This window comes from Bidens hawaiensis, unplaced genomic scaffold (genome assembly GCF_021521415.1).
Source record: "Bidens hawaiensis isolate Kalapana, Puna unplaced genomic scaffold, B.hawaiensis_p1.1 tig00000512_1, whole genome shotgun sequence".
NCBI lineage: Eukaryota > Viridiplantae > Streptophyta > Magnoliopsida > Asterales > Asteraceae > Bidens > Bidens hawaiensis.
Genome location: NW_027491033.1, coordinates 150,030 through 170,115, shown reverse-complemented (window position 1 = coordinate 170,115; position 20,086 = coordinate 150,030). Strand labels below are relative to the sequence as shown.

The following is a 20,086-nucleotide window of genomic DNA, read 5'->3' as shown; positions in this document are numbered from 1 at the left end:
GATCACCAGTTTTCTGAATACAATTTAGTAATATATGATAATAAAAATAAATGAGCAAAACTGTTATTTGTGAGTATAAACAATCAAACCGCATGTACTGTATGATGTAATGAGTGTCAGTAAAACCATCGCCATGCGAATCGGGCTTTGGCCACTATGACATGATATTGCAAACAATAATGATGTGTGGGTAAAACCGTTGTCATGCGAATCAGGCGTTGGCCACTGCCGTCATGATGTGATAAATGATAGACCTCTTCGAATGCGATAAATAAACACATAAACAAATAGCAAGTAGTCATTCAATTGGTACACAACACAAATGTTAACAGTTTGCATTTGAGAATATAATATAATATGTAAATTGATAATTGGTATGCATAAGTCCCAAAAACATTTGAAAATAAGTAAAATAGAGGAGTGATTACTCACCTGATTAGATGCACAAAATACAAGTAGAATGTGAGAATGTTAAACCCTTTGAGATTTACCGTCAATGATTACTAGTTAAATAATATAATATTATGAGTTAATTATAAATGATATAACACGTATAATGAATTTAAGTTTTCGATGTTATTTGAGTTATGGTTGTGATTAGTATGTTATTGAGATTGATCTCTACTGTTACTATTATTGCAAAATCAATATTATTATTCAACATTTATTTATAAGATTATTAGCTTTATTATGTATAAAAAACCATTAGTTATTAGTTATACTTGATATAATAAATATGTAAATATACAATTTATAAATTAATAAAATATGATATATAAATATAATAAAATTATATAAATATTTAAATAAATATAATGAAATTATATAAATGTGTACATATAAAAATATAACTTGTAATATATTAAATAATCTAATACAAACGTTTAAATAAATAATTATCATAATAATATTTAAATAAATATGTATGTTGGATTCTTTAACGAAAATGTAATGGTAAAAATATAGTTAACACGTTTAATACTTTTGTTATATTTTTGTTTAACTACAATATATATACATATATAATAAATATATACGAAAACTTATAACGAGATTAATTGACAAGAAACTTCAACTTAATGATGTCGGTTTAATAAAATAATGTTTATTTTATATTTAATATTAATTATTATTAATTTATAAATCATTTAAACAAATAAAACAATTAAAAAAATTATATTAGCCAAAACCGGCTTCTGCCGGATTCGAACCTGGGTAGACAGCAAGCTCAGAGCCTTACACACACACACACCGGCTATTCGTGCTTGTGTGTTAGTTGGTTATTGTTTGAAAACAAAAATATACATAAATTGATTATACCCAATTTCAATTCAAAACCCTAGAATTTATAATCGGTTAACCTAGTGTATTTTTGTTATAATTGATTTAGGGTTTTGATTACACCCTTAAAATTACCGATTTTAATGCACCTTATAATTACCTGAATCGAAGACAAAACGATGATGAATGATAATGAACAAGTCTTGGCCAAAGATGCATACGAACATAAGGGTTATGACGAATCTTAGTGTAATTAGGTTTAGGGCTTTAGTTCGTGGATATTTGAGGATGCTCTTGAATCGCTTAATTGAATTTTTATGAAGATTATGGGTGTGTTTTGGATTCCTTATTTTCCTCTCCTTATGACTTATGAATGTTGAATAAGTCATTTTTATGTTTATAAAGTGTTTGGGAACACATAAGGCCTTTTAGGTTTCTCCTTATCATCAAGACTAAAAATGGGTTTTCAGTAAGTTAGGATTTGGTAACTTACCCCTTATAGGTTTAGAATACTCATTCCACCATTCCATTCCACCAAAACACTTTTAAAAACAACTTATTCACTTATACAAAAATGTCATTTTTGGTCATTTACATCAATAAGTTAAACAAAACACTTTTTAAAAAACAATTTATTGACTTATGTTAATGCAAACACTTTTAAGGAAACTCCTTATTAGAAAGTCATCAGTCCTTTTTCACTTATTACAAAAGGGGCTTCTCAACTTAAATAAGGAATTCCAAACACACCCTATATAGCCGATTTTGATGTCACAGTTTTGTAAATATGGATCTTGGGTTAATGGAATAGGGTTTAGATGATTAAAATAATGATATAATATTTGCAAATCTACAAATTGGTCCTTGGAGTTTATGTTTGGATACATGTTTGGTTACAAGTAAAGTTTAGGGTGTTAATTGTATATTTAACAAAGTTTATTAATTAAATAAAAAAAGAAAAATATGTTTAATTAATTGAATACTTTATTGATTAAATTACCTGAAAATGAAAATTGGTCGGGTATTAGATACTTATTTAATAAATGAAAAACCGAGTTGTTACAGAGTGCATATATATGCTTAATATTATTTAATTTTCAAGAGTAAAATAACCAAAATACCATCATGTGCTCTGCACATGACCAAATTTAATGAGAAAAACTAACTGGGTTAGGATCAAAGGATATAATTAGGGACGACAATGAAACCCGAACACGATGGGGAAACCCAAAACCGGTATAGTTGGGACGGGTAATATTCGACCCATTAGGGTTTGAGACGGGTTTGGGATTAATTATGAAAATTTTCGTAGGTTTGGGGCGGGTTTGAGATTTGTAATACAAACGATTACCCGATAACATTAACCCATTTATCCGATATACCCGACATAACTTTTTTTATGTTTATATATAATATACTCTAAATATTTACAATATATTATGTTGAAACATGTTTATAACAATTATTTGAGACATTTTATTTTTATAGTAATAATTATTTGTGATCGATTAGTTATATTTTGTCAAAACCCAATGGGTTTTAGGCTGAGTATACCCAACGAGTCTTTTGACAAAACCCGATTAGAAACCCGATGTGAAAACCTGAAACCCGACGGGTAATTACCCGATTAAAACCCGACGGGTTTGGGATGAACTTTCATAACCGGATATAGGTTTGAGAATACCTAAACCCGACCCATTGTCATCCCTATATATAATGTGATAGAGTTAATAAATGTAAAGGATGTTTTCTGTCATTTATTTTACTAAAAGATATCCACTGAAAAAACAATTAAACATAAAGGACGTCTTTTGTTATTTTGTATTATATAAATATCAAAACTTATTTATTCACGCGTTGCGAGGCGAGAACTCGTTATAGGCTATAGCAAATGAAAAGGAAAACAAAAAAGTATACTAAAAAATATATCCGTAAGGATATCAATGTTTGTTTGATTCGCTAACATTTCAAAAACTATTAAAAATTTAGTTAAATTTAAGTTCAATAAAACAAATAACCTCAACGTTTTCTTTATTCTTAAAACAAAGTTAGTAGAGAAAAACCCCAACAAACGTATGTGGCCAAAGTCCAAACTAACCAAAGTTAACATGATTTTGATTGACAGCTTTTTATCTATTTTTAAAACAAAGTGAAAACCTAAAATAACCGTGTGGTCAAATTGCCAACTAACCAAAGTATACTGTAGAGTTTGGTTATCCTAACGAAAGGTCCGAATTACAACAGGTTGCTAACCAAACAAAACTAATCTACACACATCACCAAAGGGTTGACTACGGTTATTTTTACTAATAAAGCAAGGGGACTGGATATCCACATTACAGACTTTACTAATTATCCCTAAGTTGTTCAGATGACATTGAAATATACACTAATTAAACTTGACATTCATTTTATTCTTTAAAGATAATAATAATAGAATGACAATCCATACCATTGAATACACTAATTATTTTTGTTTAAAGATTAGTTTCAATGGATTTACCCTTTTCATAGCAACCCCGATTTTGTTTTCCATGTCAAGCTTCGACGGGTCATCACCATTAGGGAGTGTCCAAGCAAACTCCCGAACCAAAGTCGCCAATAGATACTCAACACTCTTGATACCCGATGGCATTCCAGCACATATCCTCCGTCCAGAACCAAACGGTATAAATTCAAAGTCCTGGCCTTTAAAATCTAGTTTTGAGTCGGTAAATCTTTCGGGCATGTAACGTAACGGCTCGTGCCAAAGTCCAGGGTCTCGACCCATCGCCCAAACGTTGACGAAAACCATGGCATTCTTTGGAATTGTATAATTCATAACCTCACAAGTTTCATTCGCCACACGAGGAAGAAGAAGAGGAACCGATGGGTGTAGTCGATAAGTTTCTTTGATGCAAGATTGTAGATAAGTTAATTCAGATAGTTGAGAGACGTTGATTTCATCTGATTTGATTTCTTTTTGCAACTCTTCTTCTAATTTCGACTTTACTTCATTGTGCCTCAAGAGCTCGGACATGGCCCAAACAACCGCGGAGGTTGTAGTGTTACTTCCGGCTACAAAAAGTTCCTGAAAACAAAAGAAAACAGAACAAAGCTTGTGGTCATAAATCTAGGAAACATTGCGCTTAATCATTACTTATAAAAATGCATGATCTTTACCAGAATAAATTGATAGATTTGGTAATTTGTGAATTTGTTTTCAAGCAGCCGATCCAGGAAGCATTGCGCTTGGTCCGATGACCATGTTGAAGAATTAACGACCGCCCTTCTTTCTTCGATAATGCCGTCCCAATATGGCCCAAACAACTTGGCATACTCTTTGAGGGTTCCCTTTTTAGTTCCATGAAGATCAAACCGCGCAAGCATCCGAAAAAACACTCCAAAATCTTTAACACGACTTCCATACTCGATTATCTTACGTATCGACTCTTTTTGTGGGTCACGAGTAGTCCCATCGTCAAATTGCAGCATATCTTTGCCAAAAATAATGGTACTTAGAGTGTTAAACAACGTAGTAAAAAGTACATCTTCTACGTCAATCACTTGTCCTTGCTTCCGACGCAAGAAATCCACCAACTGGCTCACTTTTTCGGCACGTAATCCATGCTGGGATTCTAAAGCTTTAACAGAAAACAGATGGGTTCGACAAAGGGTTCTTAAGTTCTTCCATGTTGGGTTGCTTTCCGCCCAAATAAGCGAGTGGAGTATATAGTTTTCCTGGTTAAATGCGGCAGGCACGGGGCGAGATGAAAGGAAGCGATCTTGAGTTTTGAGAACTCCCATGGCGGCCTCTGGTGAAGATGCCACCACCAGCAACTTCTGGCCTAACCGAAGCGATATGAGGGGGCCGTATTGTCTGGCTAAGCTGGCGGTGGAGACAATCGGGTTGTCTCCGACTTGATGTAAGTTTCCTATGATCGGAAGCCGTGGTGGGCCTGGTGGGAGGTTTTTTATTGATTTGGAAAACAAGATTTTTGTTTTACTGATGATGAATAAAAGGAGGCTGATTGTTGATACAAATAAAAGACTACCAAAGAGAATATTATCAGCTTTAACAAAGGTACCTGTGATCATATCCATTGCAGCGATCAGAAGATAGATCGATCTAGGTTAATTTAATTTGTGTTTTGTGTGAAGTAGCATGGCACTCTTATGGTCTATTTATAAACAAACCTCCTACGTACCTATAAATAAATTAAAGGCCGTTGAAGAGTTTTGTGTAAAAGAAAATAAAAAACATGTCTTAAACATTTTAACGTCAAATGAACGTTAAAGTGGTGGGTTACTGTCATACTCAATTTCTGGCTTATGAGTGGGATCAATGGTTGAAACTTGGTTTGTAAATATATCAAAGTTTAAAGTTGTCCCCAACGAGTCGGCACTAAAAGAAGCTTAACACCATTGGTGATGGGAGGCGATTTGAGGCAATCCAGCCAGCACCAACCACTTAGATGGCGAACTAGGACTCCGATGACGAGGACGAATGACTGCTTGTTGGTTTGATCGATTGAGAATCGGATAAATCACTAACATGCAGGAGGTTTCAAGCGATGGTGGTGGTCAGCAGTGGGGTCGGTATGGGTATGCAAGAAACAAAAAACCGATTCGAAACAGAAAAAACCGATCCGAAACTGAAAAACCGTATTCGAAACCAAAAATTCCAAACCAAAAAAACCGAACCAGAACAAAACCAACGATTTATTTTTATGTTTTTGTAAAAACTAAACTTGCGGTTCGGTTTTACTTTTCCATGTAATAAAAACCAAAAAAATGAACTAAATTTCTAGATTTTTATTTTTTTATTTTATTCTAAGTAATTTATAAGAATTTAATAAATATGTAACTAATACATTTTTGACCAAATGTATAATAGTCAATTAGTTAATTATTAATCAAATTGTTTTATAACTAAATTCATTATTTTCGGCCAACTATTTTTTGGCCTAATATTTTCAATATTAAATGGTAAAAACCGAAACCTAACCAAACCAAACCAAAACGAAGCCGAAAAACCGAAACCGAAAAAATCAAAACCAAACGGTTTCAAAAATCCAAAAACCTAAGTTTTGATTTTTAGTTTGGTCTTAAACCAAAATCGCGCCGAACCGCACCACGCACATCCGTAGTGTTCAGATTGAGTTTTCCGACGAAAATATTAAGTCTTCCGGTAAAAACGGTTTTCGGCAACCGGAGACTAATGGAGTTAAACATCTGTTAGTCACAGCTCATTGGAAATAAATATGTTAAAAGATATGAATGCTCTACACATTCATTGTGCGGGAAACTCGATAATGAACACGAATGTTGAAACACGAATACATAAATTAACTGTCACGACGACACTTTGGTACACAAAAAAAGTTTATCCATATATCAAACGTTATCAATCCGTGCTTTGTGAGGCGAGAACTTGATCGGGTTTGTGCACTGGTTATAGCAAACCGAAAAGAAAACAAAAAAAAAGTATAAATAACACACACAAAAGTATAGTAACGCTTGCTTGATTCGTTACAACATATAAAAAATTATTAAGAAAATTAGTTAAATTTAAGTTCACAAAAACAAAAAAAAACTTTTATGAAGTATAAGATTATTATTATTATTGTTATTATTATTATTATTATTATTTTTGTAACTCTCGTTATCAAATTAAAATAATATTTTCAAAGACATGTGTTATCAAATTAAAATAATATTTTCGAAGACATGTTTAGTGATTTTGATCCTCAACTTTCTCTTTATTCATTAAACAAAGTTATTAACCTCTCACCCGACACCACCACCACCATCAATAATAATAATAATAATAATAATAATAAATAATAATAATAATAAACCTATTCGAAACAGAAAAAACCGATCCGGAACTGAAAAAACTGCATTCGAAACCAAAAATTCCAAACCAAAAAAACCGAACCAGAACAAAACCGACGATTTATTTTTATGTTTTTGTAAAAACTGAACTTGCGGTTCGGTTTTACTTTTCCATGTAATAAAAACCAAAAAAACGAACTAAATTTCTAGATTTTTATTTTTTTATTTTTTATTCTAAGTAATTTATAAGAACTTAATAAATATGTAACTCATATATTTTTGACCAAATATATAATAGTCAATTAGTTAATTATTAATCAATTTGTTTTATAACTAAATTCATTATTTACAGCCAACTTTTTTTGGCCTAATATTTTCAATATTAAATGGTAAAAACCGAGCCATACCAAACCAAACCAAACCAAAACGAAACCGAAAAACCGAAACCGAAAAAATCAAAACCAAACGGTTTCAAAAATCCAAAGACCTAAGTTTTGATTTTTAGTTTGGTCCTAGCCCAAAATCGCACCGAATCGCACCACGCACATCCGTAGTGTTCAGATTGAGTCTTCCGACGAAAATATTAGGTCTTCCGGTAAAAAATTTTTTTCGGCAACCAGAAACTAATGGAGTTAAACATCTGTTAGTCACAGCTCATTAGAAATAAATATGTTAAAAGATAAGAATGCTCTACACATTCATTGTGCGGGAAACTCGATAATGAACACGAATACATAAATTAACTGTAACGATGACACTTTGGTACACAAAAAAAGTTTATCCATATATCAAAAGTTATCAATCCGTGCGTTGCGAGGCGAGAACTTGATCGGGTTTGTGCATTTGTTATAGCAAACCGAAAAGAAAACAAAAAAAATATAAATAACACATACACACAAAAGGATATTAACGCATGTTTGATTCGTTACAACATATATAAATTATTAAGAATGTTAGTTAAATTTAAGTTCACTAAAACAAAAAATCTTTTATGAAATATAAGATTTTTTTTTGTGTAACTCCCGTTATAAAATTAAAATAATATTTTCGAAGACATGTTTATTAATTTTGATCATCAACTTTCTCTTTATTCATTAAACAACCCCCCCCCCCCCCCCCCACCACCACACACACCCACACCACCACCACCACCACCAACAACAATAACAATAATAATAAACCTATTTGGCCGGCCCAATTGCTGATGATTGGGTATCTATTTGAGACACGATAAGACTTGTTAAACAAAAAAGTGTGATACCTGATTTTTTTTATTTTCTTAAATAATTGAAATTAGTAGGTTAGACTCAATCATATTCTCTTATTGTTACATAAAACTTAAAACTGTCTTATAGTCATGACATATAAAGTAGTTAAACGAGTCATATTAATGTTAGATACTTGTGCTAGGCGCGCTGTTTCTAACCTATTAAACTTGTTAAGGCAAAAATTGTCAGCCCTATGGATGAAGTAGCGTAAGTTAACAAAGTGAAAAACCCAACAAAAATACATGGTCAAATTGCCGACTAACCAAAGTATCCTTTAGAGTTTGGTTCTCTTAACAAAAGTTCCGAATTAGGGCTGTAAGCGAGTCGAGCCAAGTCAGAGTGTGCTCGAGCTCGAACTTGATCGAGCTGGCTCGAGCTCGGCTCGTTTTCTTTATCAAACTGAAAAATCGAGCTCGAGCTCGGCTCGTTTAAAGCTCGAGCCGACCTCAAGCTCGTCGAGCCGGGCTCCTTTACTTTTTTATTTTTTATTTATTATTTTTTTATTTTATATTTACAAATTTTGATTTATAAAAGACAAAAATTATGATTTTAACATACATATTATATAAAATTTACAAACTAGAGAATTTATAACTTTTTATGTTTTATTTTAGTTATAATTTTTAAAGATATAAGTCATCGATTGACATAATATTATGTATATTATTTATTTATTGGTATGCTATTATTATATATAGATATTAAAATTTAGGGTTTAGTCTAAACGAGCCAACGAGTCGAGCCAAGACCGGGCTGACCCTGGATCAAGCTCATCTCGTATAGAAATAGAGCCGAGTTAAGCCGAGCTTATTTAGAAGCGAACTTTTTTGAGCCGAGCTTCAAGCAAGCCTCGAGCCGCGGAATTTTTAAACAGGCCTAGTTTGAATTACAACAGGTGGCATCATAACCAAACAAAACCAATTTACACAAAACACCAAATGGTTGACTACGGTTATTTATTTATTAACAAAACAAGAGACTGGAAGTACAGATCACACACGTTACTACACATCAGTTGTTCACATGACACTGAAATACACTAATTAAACTTACACATTCTTTTCATTCTTTAAAGATAATAGTAATAATAGAATGACAATCATACCAATTAAACATATTGGTAAGATTATTTTTGTTTAAAGATTAGTTTCAACGGATACACCCTTTTCATAGCAAGCCCCATTTTGTTTTCCAAGTCAAGCTTCGATGGGTCATCACCATTAGGAAGTGTCCAAGCAAACTCACGAACCAAAGTCGCCAATAGATACTCAACACTCTTGATACCCGATGGCATTCCGGCACATATCCTCCGTCCAGAACCAAACGGTATAAATTCAAAGTCCTGGCCTTTAAAATCTAGTTTTGAGTCGGTAAATCTTTCGGGCATGTAACGCAACGGCTCGTGCCAAACTTTAGGGTCTCGACCCATCGCCCAAACGTTGACAAAAACCATGGCATTCTTTGGAATTGTATAATTCATAACCTCACAAGTTTCATTCGCCACACGAGGAAGAAGAAGAGGAACTGATGGGTGTAGTCTATAAGTTTCTTTGATGCAGGATTGTAGATAAGTTAATTCAGATAGTTGAGAGACGTTGATTTGATCCAATTTGATTTCTTTTTGCAACTCTTCTTCTAATTTCGACTTTACTTCATTGTGCCTCAGGAGCTCGGACATGGCCCAAACAACCGCGGAGGTTGTAGTGTTACTTCCGGCTACAAAAAGTTCCTGAAAACAAAACAAACTTGCGGTCATAAACCAGGAAACATTGCGCTTAATAATTACTTATAAAAATGCATGCATATTTACCATGACAAATTGATAAATTTGGTAATTTGTGAATTTGTTTTCAAGCAGCCGATCCAGGAAGCATTGCGCTTGGTCCGACGACCATGTTGAAGAATTAACGACCGCCCTTCTTTCTTCGATAATGCCATCCCAATATGGCCCAAACAACTTGGCATACTCTTTGAGGGTTCCCTTTTTAGTTCCGTGAAGATCAAACCGGTCAAGCATCGGAAAAAACACTCCAAAATCTTTAACACGACTTCCATACTCGATTATCTTACGTACCGACTCTTTTTGGGGGTCACGAGTATTCCCGTCTCCATCCTCAAGTTGCAGCATATCTTTGCCAAAAACAATGGAAGTTAAAGTGTTATACAACGTAGTAAAGAGTACATCTTCTACGTCAATCACTTGGCCTTGCTTCCGACGCAAGAAATCCACCATCTGGCTCACTTTTTCCGCACGCAATCCAGACTGGGATTCTAAAGCTTTACCCGAAAACAGATGGGCTCGACAAAGGGTTCTTAAGTTCTTCCATGTTTGGTTGCATTCGGCCGCCCAAAGAAGCGCGTGGGGTGCATAGTCTGGGTGCTTAAATGCGGCAGGCACGGGGCGAGATGAAAGGAAGCGATCTTGAGTTTTGAGAACTCCCATGGCGGCCTCTGGTGAAGATGCCACCACCAGCAACTTCTGGCCTAACCGAAGCGATATGAGGGGGCCGTATTGTCTGGCTAAGCTGGCGGTGGAGACAATCGGGTTGTCTCCGACTTGATGTAAGTTTCCTATGATCGGAAGCCGTGGTGGGCCTGGTGGGAGGTTTTTTATTGATTTGGAAGACAAGATTTTTGTTTTACTGATGATGAATAAAAGGAGGCTGATTGTTGATACAAATAAAAGACTACCAAAGAGAATATTATCAGCTTTAACAAAGGTACCTGTGATCATATCCATTGCAGCGATCAGAAGATAGATCGATCTAGGTTAATTTAATTTGTATTTTGTGTGAAGTAGCATGGCACTCTTATGGTCTATTTATAAACAAACCTCCTACGTACCTATCAATAAATTAAAGGCCGTTGAAGAGTTTTGTGTAAAAGAAAATAAAAAACACTTATATTTTCTTGTCGAAAACACTTACATATTTTTAAGCTTCATTTTACTAATGTAATATGTTTTGTTAGGTGATTTCTATGGTTTGACTTGTGATAATAAAGACGTCGGTTCAAGTTGCAAGATTGAAGACATCGGTTCAAGTAGTTAGAATGAAGATGTCGTTTTTGAAAGTTATTATGTATTACTTTTACTTTTAACCTATATATATATTTGTGACACAATGAAACTTTTTGTATATTATCATCTTTGGTTTTTCAGGAAATTCATACTTCATATTATGTTATTTATAATATTATTTGTTTTCTGGAAACTAAAAAACATAAAAAAGAATCAAATGGTGCGGTCACAAAAACACCATCTTTTGGATTGGTTCATATTAAGAGGTGCAGTTCATATTTGGATGCAGCAGAAGGTGCGGCTCTCCTTTATATAAGCAGAAGGTGCGGTTTGAAGAAGATGCGGTTGTATTTTAACAGATGGTGCGATGGTATAAAGTGCGGTCCTTGACCCGCACCTTCTAGGGAAATTAACCGCATCTTCAGGCCTCTTCTGTACTAGTGAGGTTTTTTATGCTCTTGGAAGCTTTTGTTTTGCTGATGATGAATAAAAGGAGGCTGATTGCTGAAAGAAAGAAAAGACTATCAAAGAGAATACTATCAGCTTTAACAAAGGTACCTGTGATCGTATCCATTGGAGCTTTGTAATGATCAGAAGATAGATAGATCTAGGTGAGTAGTGTGAAGAAGCATGGAACTCTTATGGTCTATTTATAACCTCAAAATGTTTCTAACATATAGACAAACATCTATGAATAAATTAAAGGCCGTACGTAGAATGGCTTTTTTAAAAGATTTTTTTTTTTTTACTTTTTATTTTGTCACTTTTTAGTGAATGTTAAAGGCATTGAAGTGTAGAACTTAGAAACGCAACTAAACAAACCGTTTTAACAAAATGTTGGAAATAATAATGACATATTTAATTATTTATAGTAAGAGATATACATTATATATATATATATATAGGAGGGTTATCCTAAAAATAAGTAGTTTCTTAGGAATACTATGAATAAGTCATAACCATTGGATCATGTTAATCAATGGTTGAGATTTAAAATCACCAATAACCGACATAGTTTCCTAGAATTGTTCTTTCACCATCATTTGTAATGCAAAATATCAAAAATTTGTTGGTTCTTAGCATTTCTAGGAAACTTCTTATTCTTATTTGAACCATTTTCTATATATATATATATATATATATATATATATATATATACACACACTAGTTTTTATCCCCCGTATTACGGGGGTTGTTTTATATTATTTGTTTCTAATATTTATTTATTTTTTGAATTTTTATCTTTTTTATTGTGTGAAAGTTAATAATATACTTACGGTTTGATGATAAATTGTTTCACAAATAAATGAGATGTTATAACCCGGTTTAAAAGCTATATATGTTTGATGAGACCAAAGACCCGTTTATTTTTTTTTACTACAAATTGGTTTTTTAATTATAAATAATATATATCTTTCTTTAAATAAGTCATATGTTAATTTTTAATATATCCCTACTTTTTAGGATTATTATATGAAATATTTAGTGAGATTAGTTTTTTACTTTAATTAGATATTATAACCCATTTAAGAAATATATGGGTTTGATAAAACCCATACCTGTGAATTCAGGTCAAATGCATGAGAAGCCTCTATTTAAAAATCAATTAAATCTGGTGACTCAAAAAAAGGGGGGAGTAACCACATCGCGACACGTAGGATTTTTGGGTTTTCGTTTATATATATATATATGTATATATATATAGGGAAAGGATCAAGAGAGAATTCCTATTTAAAGAGAGAACTAAAGAACTCCTAACTATAGGGCTAGATTTGTTAATTGCCTCTAATAAAAAAAACGAGCATCGCTTCCCTGTTAGATGACTCGTCGGCCTCCATGTGCAATGATATTGACACAGACCATCTTTCTATAGAACTTAACACCGCAAATCATGACAACTCGATTGTTCAAGACCCTAATGATCGATTATTTCAGTCGTTTAACATGTCAATTGCAGGTATTTCTATTCAAATATTTTATTTTTTATTTTTTTTACCTTAATCAATAAATTGATTGATAATCTGCTTGTTTCATGTATTAACTTAATAGTTCAATTGATTACTCGCAATTTACGACATGATTAATAGACAATTGATTGTTAATTATGAGTTGTTTGGAATAAGTATGACAGGACACTCAATTTGACCTAATTTTTGGATAAGTTTTATGATGTGTAATACATGTATTACATAAGTGCAATACTTACATTACACACATGTATTAATAAATGGATTTAATAGATGAATTAGGTAAATGGATAAGATGTGTAATACATGTATTACGTAGGTGCAATACAGAGTATTACACATGTGTAGTATTTACTTATATAGTAGGGGGTTCATTTGTTTCTTGCTATGTTGAAGTATATGTTAAATTTAGGTCTTGGTTCTTCTTATTTAATTGATTACTACAATATGGGGTTTCAATTTTTGTGGTTAATCGATCAACGTACGTTAATCAATTGTTTGATTAAGAATGCCCTCCAACTGTTTGATGAAATGTCTCAATGAAAATTAGTTGAAAATCAACGAAGTAAAGAGATGATTAATGATGATCTTAGACAAAAATTGCTGCAAGTTTGAACTTTGATTCCTACTTCTGTTTTTTTTGCTATGATTTGATTTTTAAATAAGTACTATAACAATGATCAACTCATATTTTTAAGAGGATAAAGCTTAAAGGGAAGGAACGAGATTAGCATGCCCACAAATATGGTAACAACATAAATGTTTTTTATACATTTGATTGCAAATTTAGGTGGGACCTGAAAAACTCGGGAAACCGTTGTGCTAGGCCAATACCCGCCTCAAAACCAAAATATAAGGGAAACATTACATGATCAAGAACAAAATGTAATATTGCAAATTCGGGTTTTGGCATGGTTTGGGTTATTGGGTTTTTATGTCCAGCACTAATTATTGTCGCCCCTATTATTAATATTACATATATGTATTAAGTATTACCGATGTGACATAACAAGTATTTCACACTTGTAATACCGACTATTACATATATTTGTAATTGCTAATATTACATATACGTAATAATAATAAAAATTAGGATATGTAGTTTATTGACTATTCAAACATTGTGTTATGCAGTTTGGAGCTGATTTAGATCATACAGTTGATATGTGGTTTGTTGGTTGTTGGTTAAGCTTTATACGAGTAAAGTTTTGTTCCCACATACACGAAATTGCCATCACCATCATCCCTTTAGGCGACCCACTACACCACATTGCAAAGTCTACACCATCAAGTAAAGAGAGTACATATAAATAAGGCGTTGATGCATGCATATTAACATGATGTAATGAGCAAGAAATAGATGAGGAGTAAATTACTTTGTTTAAATATTTATACAAGGAAGATACACTAGGTTGTGAATGTTTTGGTCATTATTGTAGTATTAACATACTTAGTTTTGAATACAATGAGTTAGTAATGGTTCCAAAATTATTTGTCCGATATAGGAGTATGCAACATGTACGATTTGGATCGGAATCAGACCATCTACAAACGGGTCGGTCCAGGTTTGAAACGGGTTCTAAGGGACGAGTTGGTGGGTATCTTATAGACCACCAATCTGCGGCTAGTTATTTTCTAAACCACGTCTTAAACGGGATTTGTGGAACCGCTTTACATCATAACTGGTTTTTTAACAAACTATTTTTAGTGTGTTTTTTATGCACAAAAAAAGTTTGTTTTGTGTACTCGTTAGAAAGTTATATCATGTATTTCCAAGTATTGTTTATGAGTTGTGAGAACCCATCAGCTACATATCCAAAAGTAGTACACTTGGTCACAAAATTCCCATACTTTGGCACGGTTGATGGTTGACTAACAATAGTATAGGCAATGTGTATGAATGTTGAATGGTTTGCATTAAATGGACACCTACTGCTACCTTTCAAACTGGATGAATTAATGGTTTGCATGATAAAATTTGTGGAACCAATTTATATGCAAACTGTCTCTCAATATGAATGTGAATATATGCAGTAGCAGTAGAGTTTCATAGGTTCGAGGGTTCACGACCCAGCCCGGACCGTTTCCAGCTTAGATTGAATTTCTAAACCAGAACCCGACCGTATATGGATTGTAAGTTTGTTAAAAGGATTTGGATGGTTAGGTACACGGGTTTGGCGTGTGGGACCCGTATAATGCTCATCTCTGATAAACTTTAAATGAGATAAACCAAATATTATCAAGTACAAAGATACAATGCTTAGAAAATATAAGTTAAATATACATTGCGCATATGTAATACATATATAATGTTGGCATGAGGCTTTATAGTCCTCTTTCTGTTTTATTAACTGCTATTATTATTCAACAACGCGTTTTCTTTTTCTTGGTCACTTGATGTCATATCTCCATCACCTGGTTACATATAAACTAAATAAATAGTCAGTTTTTATATGTAATACAATAGTACTGCAAATATGTAATGAAGAGGTATGTACCCGCCTCAACACCGAGCAAGGCGGGTCAACCCACAAGATAAAGACATTATGAATGCACAAAGCCAAAACCTATGCGCATGGCGCATACAAAACATGCTCAGGCATCATATGCCCAGGCACACATATGCTCGCGCATCACATATGCGCGCGGCGCATCAGCGCGCGGCGCATATCACATGCTCGTGCATACCACATCTGCCCAGGCACACATATGCTCGCGCATCACATATGCGCGCGGCGCATCAGCGCGCGGCGCATATCACATGCTCGTGCATACCACATCTGCCCAGGCACACATATGCTCGCGCATCACATATGCGCGCGGCGCATCAGCGCGCGGCGCATATCACATGCTCTTGCATATCACATCTGCGCATGAAATATCTGCGCGTGAGAATAAAGAGAAGACTTCGCGCATCCTCAGGATTGGCGCATATCACACATGCACATAATCGACCTCGTCCTTATCCAAATCAGGATTAGGGCAACCTTGATTGTGCACGTCAGACAACCTTCCAGAAGGCATCTTTTTAAGGAGTAAGAATATGCTGATGTTGACAGCTGCCAAATGAAACGTCGATAACTCAGCATGACACATGTGCTACCACGTGATTACAACCAACGAGAAAGCGCCAGGTGTCCTAGAGGACACGTGGCGCAGTGCGATTGGAGGAGGCCAACGAGGTTGAGCCCAACCAGTGGAAACCCTAGCACTATAAATACAACATCAACTCCACTTTGATGGACACATTCATACTCAATCATTGGCAGTTACAGGCAGTGATATCACATTCAATCATATTGAATTACATTCACTCACAGTCAGTTACATACAAACACACAGTCTCACAATCATAGAGTATTCAGCTATTAAGCAATACTCTTGAGATTCCCTTACTCACACATTATTATCTTCTCCACCATATACTTATTCTCACGCCGGAGGGTTACCCCAAAGAGGACCCCTCTGTCCCTTTCTGAGGGGTAAGTTAACGGCGTTGTTCATTTTGTAGGTGGAAGAACACGGATCCAGAAGAGCCATCGGTGAAATAGTACAATCAAAACCCGAGGAAAGTAGATCTGCTACCAGTGAGTAGATCCACGTTTCTTCATTGGCGCCATCCACTGTTACATCGGCAATCAGATCTCATCAGATCTACATAAAAAAAATCAATCACCATGGTTTCTGGCGTTCGCAACGTTGATCAAGCTCTGGAGGATATTGAACGTGAGGGTGTTAACGACGGACAGCAGGTTCTGAGGGTTCCGCGTGATTCTACGCGTACCATCAGCAGCCGTCCCTTCGTCACAACCCCTCACGGCCAGACTGAAACTCCTCCAGACTATCTCACGTTACAAAATATGGCCGGCGCGAAACTGAAAGGACCAATGGGTCCAGAAGAAGAAACAAATGATCCGAATGAATGGCTCATAAACGAGCAGCGGCGTCTGATGGAAAAGTACAATGAAATGGTCAAACAGAAGAAGCTAGCCGACCAAACACAAAGGCAAGCGTTTGATAAGCAGACTACAAAAAGGCCGCGCGCGCCGGAAGAAGGACATTCTGTTCACACTGCACACACTGAGTTCAGTGATGAAGAAGTGCATAGCATGAGGAAGACGCGGGATACTCATGCAGGAGGCTTACAGCTCCGCGCGCCTGTGAACATGGCGCCTGGAGCTAGAGCCGATCTGGATCTGCACATGCCGTACAGCCCACCAGTCAGAGGGCAAGTGGACGTAACCACACCCTACAGACCAGCCATCTTGGTGAAACACTCAAAGTTCACTGCGCGCATCGCGCATGCTCCCATCCAGCACAAGACCAAGATGCCAAGTGGCTTGGGTAAATATGACGGCACGACAGATCCAGACGATTTCTTGCAAGGTTTTTACAACACGGGAAACCTAGAGAGCTGGACGATGCCAACATGGTGTCATATGTTTGCTCGCTGCCTAACGGGCGCGGCGCGGGTATGGTTCGAGAGCTTGCCGACTGGGCAAATTGATGGGTTTGAGGAACTATTAGAAAAGTTCCAAGCCCACTTCGTACAGCAGCGCAGGCACACGCGCGATCCTGCTGACATCATGCACTGCGTACGCAGGAATGATGAAACGATTGAAGATTACATCACTCGGTTCAATCAGGAGTCTCTGGCAATCGGAGGTATAACCGAGCAACTCCTGCGCGTGGCCTTTATACAAGGCGCGCGCAGTGATCAATTACGAAGAGCTCTCGTAAGCAAAGATGGCATGCCCACCACGTGGGCCAAGTTAATGGAGGCATCGCGAGTTTTCGCGAGAAATGAAAAACAGATTGCCCAAGATAGGGCAAGAGAAAGAGCGCATCAGGCTGAATCACCGCGCAGCAAAGAGAAGAGGGCCAAACAGAACTCTGTATGGTCCAGGTTGCAGCCAACAAGTTTTTCTTCCGCAGAAAAGCAAGCGCAACCAAGCTCACCCCAGCCCCAAAAAGATGTTCGTAATCGCGGGGAGGGTGACAAGAGGGAGGGCGGCAGAGATCCCAGCAGACCTCTGCCAAGAATATGGACTCCCCTCACTAAAACACCTTCACAGGTGTTAAGTACTGAGAATGTTCAATTCAAGCCCCCCAAGCAACTACACTACAAGGGACCGCAAAACAGTGGCAAATATTGTGAATTTCACAGGTCCCCGGGCCACAACACCGACGCATGCCATCATTTAAAGGATGCGATCGAGAAGGATGTAAAATCAGGCAGGCTGGCTCACTTGGTGAAAAACCAAAGAATAGAAGATGAGCAACCGGAAGGAGCCTCTGCCAGCAAGAAATACAAAAGAATCTGTGTGGCTGAGGGGGGACGATAAGGGCAGACGTCAAAAAAGAGAAGCGCGCAAATCCACGGAGATTGGCGCGAGCAGCAAGTCATCTTCCCAAGAATCAGGGGAGGCCCTTCAATAAGCAGTCATCTCGTCATCACCACACACATTGCTCATTACGAAGTGTCAAAGGTCCTGGTGGACACTGGAAGTGAATCTGACATTATGTATGAGCAATGTTTCAGAAAGTTAGACCCGGCAGACCAAGCGCGGCTCGAAATTGTGAACGCACCAATCTGTGGTGTTTCAAATGAAATCATCCATCCCCTAGGCCAGATTCAGTTTGAACTAACTATGGGGGATGATGAGCACAAGCGAGCCGAAGTTGTCAACTTCTTGGTCTTGCCCACCACGTCATGCCACAATATGATCCTGGGTAGGGGAACGATTGCCCAATTTAATGCTGTACCGTCGCCAGCGCACGGCGCATTGGGGTTCCCTACACCAACAGGCGTAACATTTGTTTACCGCGATCATTTGTGCGCAGTGACAAGTACGCCGCGGGAAGGGAGAATGAAACTTCCAATGGCGGACAATGCGCCAGAGAAGTGGATTTTAAACCCAAGATTCCCAGAGCAAACGGTCACAATTGGCGCTACCATTTCAGACGAAACGAGATTGAGAATGAAAAGGTTGCTCACAAAATACACGTCGGTTTTCGCGTGGCAACACTCCGATATGACGGGGGTCCCGCGAGACTTGGCGCAACATTCTCTTAACACGTTCAAGTCGGTGGAGCCAATTGCTCAGAAAAAGAGAATCATGGGGGATGAAAAGGCGAGGGCCATGAATGAGCAAGTGGAGGACCTGTTGCGCGCAAACATCATCCGCCCGATCCGATACCAGACGTGGGTAGCCAATCCTGTGATGGTAAAGAAAAGCAACGGGTCATGGAGGATGTGTATTGACTTCAAGGACCTCAACAAAGCATGTCCGAAAGACTGTTACCCCCTCCCAAATATCGACGCAAAGGTGGACTCCGTGGCGCCATTCAAGCTCAAATGTTTCCTGGATGCCTACAAAGGCTATCACCAGATTCAAATGGCACCACAGGACGAAGACAAGACTGCCTTCAGAACCGACAAGGGTGTTTTTTGTTACACAAAAATGCCCTTTGGTTTAAAGAATGCGGGCGCTACCTATCAGAGACTTATGGATTCGGTTTTCAGTGAACAAATCGGAAGAAATCTAGAAGTCTACGTTGATGATTTGGTGATCAAGAGCAGGGAGGAGAGACAAATGCTCAAAGACATCGAGGAAACTCTTCAGCGCCTAACGGAAGTTAACATGAAGCTCAACCCGAGCAAATGTACTTTCGGCGCGGAAGAGGGGAAATTTCTTGGTGTAATGGTCACTAAGGATGGTTTCAAGGTGAAC

General features: G+C 36.5%; 2 protein-coding genes across 2 annotated transcripts; both read right to left on the bottom strand.

The window, feature by feature from the left end:
- Window positions 1-3,674: 3,674 nt before the first annotated feature.
- LOC143630920 (putative (S)-N-methylcoclaurine 3'-hydroxylase isozyme 2) lies at window positions 3,675-5,777 on the bottom strand. Its single transcript, XM_077099808.1, has 2 exons — window positions 4,444-5,777; window positions 3,675-4,351 (listed from the first exon to the last, which is right to left on the bottom strand). Exons 1-2 carry the CDS (start codon window positions 5,362-5,364, stop codon window positions 3,749-3,751), a joined length of 1,524 nt encoding a protein of 507 aa, XP_076955923.1. The 5' UTR covers window positions 5,365-5,777; the 3' UTR covers window positions 3,675-3,748.
- Window positions 5,778-9,300: 3,523 nt separating this feature from the next.
- On the bottom strand, window positions 9,301-11,106 carry LOC143630910 (putative (S)-N-methylcoclaurine 3'-hydroxylase isozyme 2). The gene is made up of 2 exons (XM_077099800.1): window positions 10,177-11,106; window positions 9,301-10,095 (listed from the first exon to the last, which is right to left on the bottom strand). Exons 1-2 carry the CDS (start codon window positions 11,104-11,106, stop codon window positions 9,493-9,495), a joined length of 1,533 nt encoding a protein of 510 aa, XP_076955915.1. The 3' UTR covers window positions 9,301-9,492.
- Window positions 11,107-20,086: the final 8,980 nt, after the last annotated feature.